This window comes from Berghia stephanieae, chromosome 12, assembly GCF_034508935.2.
Source record: "Berghia stephanieae isolate SIO BIC M18660-M18661 chromosome 12, UCSD_Bste_1.3, whole genome shotgun sequence".
NCBI lineage: Eukaryota > Metazoa > Mollusca > Gastropoda > Nudibranchia > Aeolidiidae > Berghia > Berghia stephanieae.
This window is the reverse complement of record NC_088371.1, coordinates 24,194,341-24,203,474: the sequence shown is the minus strand read 5'-3', so window position 1 is coordinate 24,203,474 and position 9,134 is coordinate 24,194,341. Positions and strand designations below refer to the sequence as shown.

At 40.3% G+C, this 9,134-nt stretch overlaps 1 protein-coding gene across 3 annotated transcripts in view; it reads left to right on the top strand.

Moving 5' to 3' along the window:
* Positions 1–9,134, top strand: part of LOC144958168 (uncharacterized) — a 14,613-nt gene extending 5,479 nt beyond the window's left edge. For 2 of the 3 annotated variants that reach the window (XM_078889937.1, XM_078889936.1), the window contains exons 4-7: positions 1,311–1,482; positions 2,807–4,121; positions 7,846–7,933; positions 8,557–8,810. In XM_078889937.1, coding sequence (XP_078746063.1) covers positions 1,311–1,482; positions 2,807–4,121; positions 7,846–7,933; positions 8,557–8,661 — 1,680 coding nt within the window. In that variant the 3' untranslated portion in view covers positions 8,662–8,810. Of the gene's footprint in view, positions 1–1,310; positions 1,483–2,806; positions 4,122–7,845; positions 7,934–8,556 lie in introns of all 3 variants that reach the window. The other variant, XM_078889938.1, reaches the window with a different exon arrangement.

Sequence of the window (9,134 nt, the reverse complement as noted above, 5' to 3'; positions counted from 1 at the left end):
TCTTGATACCACGTTCCTTCTTCGCTTCCTCTGCTCCATTTGCCTCCCTTGCAAAGCTTTTCAATAGAATGATGTCTTTTGATGTGGTCAAAGTATGACAGCTTCAATTTCAAATTAAAGCTATTGGTGATTACATAAATTGATTACAGTTTCCTTTATTAATCCCTGGAGAAACATTTATATTTTGGGTCTATTCCAAGGGCTATGTGGTCTTTTGGTATGACAATCGCTTTCGGATCAGAAGGTTCTGGGTTCGAGCCTAGCTCAGTGCATAGTTGAGTCCTTACAAAAGGCTCTTTACTCACATTCTCTCATCGTACTCAGGTGTAAAATGAGTTCCTGGTCGTTAACAGCGTTGTCTCTGTCCGAAAAAAAAAAAAATTGTAATATCGCCTAACTGGTGTCATGTTCCGTTCTACATGTTTAATGTTCCTCGTTTAGTGGATATTGCGCTATATAAAAGCTCAATTTAAAAGCTCAATTTGAATACAGAAATAGCCTCAGGCATCAGCTATAAAATGCAGGGCAACAAAGACTTGCTCAAGGCCACTTTGAAAAAAACCCTTTAAAAAGTAGTCTTTAGAGCCATTGGGCCCATGGAGTCGGGAGTCTATCCCAGTTTCTATAGCGTGAAACAGACATTAACAATAGCTTGCTATCCATTGGATAGGATGCTAGTCTATTGCAAAATACTTTCCACCAGATTTAACAAGCCCAGCTGCCCAATCACTGCTGGGTGGTCAGCAGGGGTTGGAAAAATATCTCTACCTCACTTGATATTGGTGAGTGAGAGCTGGAGTAGTTGCTTAGTAGCTGGAGTATGTGGGCAAAAGGTGTTGGTCAGTGGGATGTTCGGATTATAGAGTCCTAAATCCTATATGTTTTAATGATTTAAAAATAGTCCTTCAAAGCCATTTGGGAGCCGAAGTTTATCCTTGTTTCTATAGCGTGAAATCGATGATAGCAATTGCTTGCTATCCTTTGGATAGGATGCTAGTCTATCGCAAAGTACTTTCCACCAAATCTAACAGACTCAGCTACCCATTCATAGTTGAGTGGACAGGGGCATAAAAAAAAAATCTCATCTACACCCGTGATCCATCTCAGTCCCTTTGCTTGTGAAGCGAGTGCTCTACCAACTGAGCTATTGGGAATGATTTGTTTGGATATGGAAACAAAAATTTCTGGATTATGGAGTACAAGTTAAGAGGAAAAGACCTGTTCCCTGGGCAGCCGTCTGGATAATGGTGAAATCCAGTTTGTGAATTTCTTGATTGGAGAGCCCTGACTGTACATTTTTTCCCCCACAGGAACTCTACGTTCGTACCAACAGAATAAATTGTCTTGGAGACATTCACTACCTGAAGCATCTGTCCAAGCTAAGATACTTGTGGCTGTCAGAAAACCCTTGTGCTGATGCAGACAATTACAGACTTACAGTGCTCAAAACTTTGCCGCGCCTTCAGAAATTGGACAATACAGGTATTAGTTATAATATGATTTAATTTATGATCCACCGTCTCAAAACAGTGTTATGTTGGGGTGAACTCGATGCTTGAAATTGAATTTTTGGCCACAACTATGAAAGTTGGAGTTATTCTGCGTTGGGCAGTTATGTGGTCTAGTGGTTTGACACTCGCTTTCGGATCGGAAGGTCCTGGGTTTGAACCTCACTCGGTGCATAGTTGACTCCTTAGAAAAGGCTCTTTACTCACATTCTCTCACTGTACTCAGGTGTAAAAGGAGTACCTGGCCGTTAACAGCATTGTCTCTGTTGGAAAAATTTGTTTTATCGATTCAAGTGTGAATAAGTTAGTACAGGGCTAAAGGCAGTGACGGATATTCTGTGAGCATAAAAAGTGCACCTATCGAGCAGCTGGTACTGTATGAAAAGGAAATATGGTTCCATATTTCTTGCTTGGGGAATAAATGAGACGTTGTGAAGCGCATTGAGTTTGGTGGTTCCGCAGTACGGTGTCTTGTCTTGTCAAAAAAGTAAAGTGATGATAAGCTTGGTCAGTAGTGAGATGGGTGACAGTAATTGTGGAAAATTCTGGTCCAGATGTTTGTCCTTGGGTAAGGCATTTAACACACATCACCCCACTCGACTCAGGTGTGAATGAGTACCTAATTATATAGGCAGTGATGGATATTGTAAGAGTGTTTGTAAAAAAAGGATGCCTAACAGTCAAATGGTATGTATGAAATGGAAATATGGTTCCATTTGACCTGTTGGGTGAATAATTGATACATTTTGAAGGGCATTGAGCATGGTGTGGAAATGTACTATATGATAGTGGAATCTGGATAAAATCAACCCTCTTAAAGTCAACACATATATTTTTTGGTCCCAAATTTTCTGTTTTTTTTTATCCAGGTGTTTTCCATTGATGATGGATACAGTCAACCTTGCTTAAATGAATTAATTAGGATTACACTTCTTTTTTTTCTTCTTCTTCTTGTGGAAACCTCCAATATTGTCCAGGATTACTCCACAGTTCGTAGAGTATTTCATTTTAAACTTGGTAAAACACTGCACATACTACTAATAAAAAATACATAGATTAAAAAGTCACGATGTGAGTTCTAGTAACTGCGTGAAGGCATGTTGGCAACCGTTTTCAGCTATGTCAGCTGGGAGGCTATTCCACAGTCGGGCAGTGGAAAGGAAAAACGAATACAGGTGGCGTCCGTTTTTGATGTTGGGATGGTTAGTCTTGCTGCACATCTCCTCGTTAAATACATTGTATTTATTCATTAAAAAAAAATTATTTTTGCATTTTTTCCCCCCTTCTCATCCAATCAGCTGTTACGTATGAAGAAGTCCAAGAAGCCCTGGCAAATGTTGATGAAATTCCAATTCCTGATGAGTTTTCTGCCTCCAGCATGTTTAATCGACCACTTGATATAAGTTACGCATCAAGTGTGTCATCCGTTAGTCTAGATGGTGTGTTGTCACCTAGGTCTTCCAATGCAGATGGGGAGAAAAATGTGTCGCCGAGAGAGGGTCTTCCCGTTGCGAGGAAAAAGAGGGAAAAAAGACGGCAGAGGAAGGCAGAAGAGGATACAGCAAGAAGAAGTGCTGAAGAGGAATTTGTGAGGACGAGTATGGATAGAAAGAGGAAAGGAGTTGGTGGGGGTGGAGGGAAGAAAGAAAAAGATGGTAATGAAAATGTGGATGATGAGAATGGTGGAGATGATGAAGGGGATGATGATGATGATGATGATGACGATGATGATGATGTTGAGGATAAGAGTAATGAGAGCGTTAGTGATGATGTTAAGATAAGCACAGATTCAGAGAATAGTGGGAGCAGTACGAAATCACCTTTGCTGGATCAAGTATCTGATGAGAGTTTTATTAGCAATAGTTGTGATAAAGGAACCAAAAAGGGGCAGGATGGAGGTGGCGATGATGATGGTGGTGGTGGTGGTGGTGGTGTTGATGGCAGGAAGAAAGATATTAAGAGCAATATATTGATTATCAGCAATGAAAATGTTAAGTCTGAAGAAGAGGACAAACAAAACTACAGCAATACGAATGAAGATGATTGTAAAACACACGATGGAAAAGTGATGATTTCTCAAAATGATGATGATAAAGATAATAAGAATTGTAAGATTATTAATATTAACAATAACAATAATAATAATAATGATAAGAAGTGTGAAAAAGGCAGCAATGATAGTAATATTGTTCAACGTGAAGTCAGGGATGTGCAGGTTGATATGACTGGAGATTCTTTGTTGGATAAAATTCGCCTTGATGATTCATTGGCTGTTGATGACGAAGACGGCTTGGACAGAGACCCTTCCCATGATTCCATAGAACTTGATGACCTCATTCTGGAGGTCAGTGAAGAAAATCAGACTCTAACAAAGGATGATTCTCTCAATAATGATAAAAATATTGACAATAATAAAGACGACGTCGATAAAAAAGGGGCTTTTAACAGGTTGTCAGAGGATAAGATGACCGGAGTTCCATCCACGAACCAGCGTGGTGCGAGTGGTTTGAGTGCTGCAACATCCTCTTATTCTTCTCCAAGGTCAAGGTCAGATTCTGATGAAAAAATAACCTCCGTGCCACAGAAGGATTCGGTGAATTGGGAGGAATACAAGTAAGTTGTGTGTTGAATAGAAATATAAGTATAGATAATGTGGGCTTGGCTAAGAAATTCATATCATTGCCATCCAGAAGTATAATGGACCAATACACAAAACTATGTGTAACCATGAACTTTTATAGTCTGGTTAATACAGTTTTTAGTGAGAATTATTCATAAACAGCTCTTTGTTATTGTTTAACAACAAGATATGAAGTGAATAGAAAAGTGCCAGAAGACAATAGAGAATAAAAATTTTTCGCGGCGGTGGTGGGGTTTGAACCTGCGACCTTATTGGTACGACAACTCCGCCTGGCAGGTGAGAGCGTGGCTCTACCGTGTGAGCTATCCACGAACACAAAATATTCGTTTCAAACCCAAAGTCATTACTAGATCCCTCTCTCACCCACTTCTTGAGACCGCCGATTCGTTCGGCCACCACCATCCGAATAATTATGACCAGCAGTTAAGCTTAATAGCCAATATTCTCAACACAAACATATAACATAGAAACGATTGAGACATTGAGTATGCTCCGGTGTATGGGTGAATTTTTTAAATTCAGAAAAGTGAGTGGAGCAGGCACTTATGTTGGTAACAACAAGATATGAAGTGAATAGAAAAGTGCCAGAAGACAATAGAGAATAAAAATTTTTCGCGGCGGTGGTGGGGTTTGAACCTGCGACCTTATTGGTACGACAACTCCGCCTGGCAGGTGAGAGCGTGGCTCTACCGTGTGAGCTATCCACGAACACAAAATATTCGTTTCAAACCCAAAGTCATTACTAGATCCCTCTCTCACCCACTTCTTGAGACCGCCGATTCGTTCGGACCACCACCATCGCGAATAATTATGACCAGCAGTTAAGCTTAATAGCCAATATTCTCAACACAAACATATAACATAGAAACGATTGAGACATTGAGTATGCTCCGGTGTATGGGGTGAATTTTTTTAAATTCAGAAAAGTGAGTGGAGCAGGCACTTATGTTGGTAACAACAAGATATGAAGTGAATAGAAAAGTGCCAGAAGACAATAGAGAATAAAAATTTTTCGCGGCGGTGGTGGGTTTGAACCTGCGACCTTATTGGTACGACAACTCCGCCTGGCAGGTGAGAGCGTGGCTCTACCGTGTGAGCTATCCACGAACACAAAATATTCGTTTCAAACCCAAAGTCATTACTAGATCCTCTCTCACCCACTTCTTGAGACCGCCGATTCGTTCGGCCACCACCATCGCGAATAATTATGACCAGCAGTTAAGCTTAATAGCCATATTCTCAACACAAACATATAACATAGAAACGATTGAGACATTGAGTATGCTCCGGTGTATGGGTGAATTTTTTTTAAATTCAGAAAAGTGAGTGGAGCAGGCACTTATGTTGGTAACAACAAGATATGAAGTGAATAGAAAAGTCCAGAGACAATAGAGAATAAAATTTTTTTCGCGGCGGTGGTGGGTTTGACCTGCGACCATATTGGTACGAAACTCCGCCTAGCAGGTGAGAGCTCTCCTACCGTCTGAGCTTATCAGAATTTTAAAAAAATTCACCCCATACACCGGAGCATACTCAATGTCTCAATCGTTTCTATGTTATATGTTTGTGTTGAGAATATTGGCTATTAAGCTTAACTGCTGGTCATAATATTCGCGATGGTGGTGGCCGAACGAATCGGCGGTCTCAAGAAGTGGGTGAGAGAGGGATCTAGTAATGACTTGGGTTTGAAACGAATATTTTGTGTTCGTGGATAGCTCACACGGTAGAGCCACGCTCTCACCTGCCAGGCGGAGTTGTCGTACCAATAAGGTCGCAGGTTCAAACCCCACCACCGCCGCGAAAAATTTTTATTCTCTATTGTCTTCTGGCACTTTTCTATTCACTTCATATCTTGTTGTTACCAACATAAGTGCCTGCTCCACTCACTTTTCTGAATTTAAAAAAATTCACCCCATACACCGGAGCATACTCAATGTCTCAATCGTTTCTATGTTATATGTTTGTGTTGAGAATATTGGCTATTAAGCTTAACTGCTGGTCATAATTATTCGCGATGGTGGTGGCCGAACGAATCGGCGGTCTCAAGAAGTGGGTGAGAGAGGGATCTAGTAATGACTTTGGGTTTGAAACGAATATTTTGTGTTCGTGGATAGCTCACACGGTAGAGCCACGCTCTCACCTGCCAGGCGGAGTTGTCGTACCAATAAGGTCGCAGGTTCAAACCCCACCACCGCCGCGAAAAATTTTTATTCTCTATTGTCTTCTGGCACTTTTCTATTCACTTCATATCTTGTTGTTACCAACATAAGTGCCTGCTCCACTCACTTTTCTGAATTTAAAAAAATTCACCCCATACACCGGAGCATACTCAATGTCTCAATCGTTTCTATGTTATATGTTTGTGTTGAGAATATTGGCTATTAAGCTTAACTGCTGGTCATAATTATTCGCGATGGTGGTGGCCGAACGAATCGGCGGTCTCAAGAAGTGGGTGAGAGAGGGATCTAGTAATGACTTTGGGTTTGAAACGAATATTTTGTGTTCGTGGATAGCTCACACGGTAGAGCCACGCTCTCACCTGCCAGGCGGAGTTGTCGTACCAATAAGGTCGCAGGTTCAAACCCCACCACCGCCGCGAAAAAATTTTTATTCTCTATTGTCTTCTGGCACTTTTCTATTCACTTCATATCTTGTTGTTACCAACATAAGTGCCTGCTCCACTCACTTTTCTGAATTTAAAAAAATTCACCCCATACACCGAGCATACTCAATGTCTCAATCGTTTCTATGTTATATGTTTGTGTTGAGAATATTGGCTATTAAGCTTAACTGCTGGTCATAATTATTCGCGATGGTGGTGGCCGAACGAATCGGCGGTCTCAAGAAGTGGGTGAGAGAGGGATCTAGTAATGACTTTGGGTTTGAAACGAATATTTTGTGTTCGTGGATAGCTCACACGGTAGAGCCACGCTCTCACCTGCCCGGCGGAGTTGTCGTACCAATAAGGTCGCAGGTTCAAACCCCACCACCGCCGCGAAAATTTTTATTCTCTATTGTCTTCTGGCACTTTTCTATTCACTTCATATCTTGTTGTTACCAACATAAGTGCCTGCTCCACTCACTTTTCTGACTTTGTTATTGTTTTTAGTCAGCCATTTTTATGAGTTTTCTCACTAAATTGTATTAATCAGACTATATATGTTTATGATTACACATAGTTTTGTGTGTTGGTATGTTATACCAGGCTGACGTATTTTATGAATTTTTAAAACTAAATGCAAAGCATCCATAGTTGAAGTCAAAAACTGTTCTTCATGTCTTACTAAAGTGGTTTGTATTATTTTTATATTTCTTGATGAAGCTTCTCAGAGGAATTTTAATCATGCATATTATTTTCCCATGTGAATGTTAGTTATTTTCTTATTTGGGCATATCGATGGTCACCAGATCAAACCTCCGAAGTCTGCATACAAGCTTTGCGCACCGTGTTTTATTTAATTTTGGGCTGATCAGACCTCTGATGACATCAATTAAATAAAACATGGTGCGCAAAGCTTGTAAGTAGTCTTCAGAGGTTTGATCCACCGACCATCGATATGTACCTCTGAGGTACCAGAGGTTTGGATCTGTAGGATTAGGTAGATTTTGAATGAGAATACAACTTTCATCAATCCTGGATATGCTGAAAATAACGTGTTTTATTTTATGAAAATCAATGTGTTTTGTCCTTTCCAGTCGTATGAGACAAGACATCGGTATGAAGCCTATTGAGAGAGGAACCACATCATCCAGACCTCTGAGTGCTAATGTTGCCAGGGCCAGGGTGAGTTATCATCTTAATTGGTATTAGTGGTAATGATAATAATATGGTGGTGGAAGTGGTGATAATGATCATGATGATGATGATAACAATGATGATGATGATGATGATGATGATGACGATAACAATGATGATGATGATGATGATGATGATGATGATGATGATGATGATAACAATGATGATGATGATGATGATGTGGCTAGGTGGTCTTGTGGTATGACACTCGCTTTTGGATCTGAAGATCCTGGGTTCGAGCCTCACTCGGCACATAATTGTGTCCTTGGAAAAGGCTCTTTACTCACATTCTACCACCGTACTCAGGTGTAAAATGAATACATGGCCGTTAACAGTATTGTTTGTCTCTGTCAGAAAAAAAATGTAATAAAGCATTATGGTTTATTCATCTTAACAACGCCCCTACCACATTATCTCATTCGTTTGTAGTGTTTCATTCATCAAGTTTTGTTGATAACGGGGAAACCCAAAATCCATTTGATCTTTTTTCATATATTAAATTGAAGCTTACATACAATTTCACATTATAATTTATTTACCACTCATACATTTGTACATTGATTTAATGAGAACACCAACTTGAATCTCCCCCCCCCCCCCCCCCCCCCTAGAATGGCAACATCCTTCAGGCAGTCCTCAGTCTGGTCAAAGAGTTGGACAAGGGCAGCCTTGACCTTGTGGAAGCTGCTGTCAAGGCCAGAATTGAAAGCTTGTAACCATGGTGACGACCTTTAACCTTGACCTCATGACGTCCATTGATTGTTGAGTCTGACGTTATGTAGTTATTATTTGCAGGTCTGATAAACCAAATTGTTTTGGGCTCTTTGTTGTAACGGATATACTCTCTAACCAAAGCAAAATATTGTCCATTACAACAATTTTAAAATAAGCCCAAAATTGCATTCGATTATCAGACCTACAAATAAGACTGCATTGCTTGAGTCTGTTCACGATTTTCTATTAATTTTTGTTTTTGTTTTGTTACCATTTCATTTTCCACCTCTTTACGTGTGATTAGAATGTTTCAGTGAAAATGAGCAGTTTATAATGTTTAAAAAATCATCAAAATTTCATTGTTTAGGGTGTCCATAAAGTCTGCGGGGGGGGGGGGGGGGGCAGTTTGGCTCAGCGGTAGGTACAGTCTTTGCTTCGTACATGAAAGGTACTGAGTTCAGTCACCCACCACTGC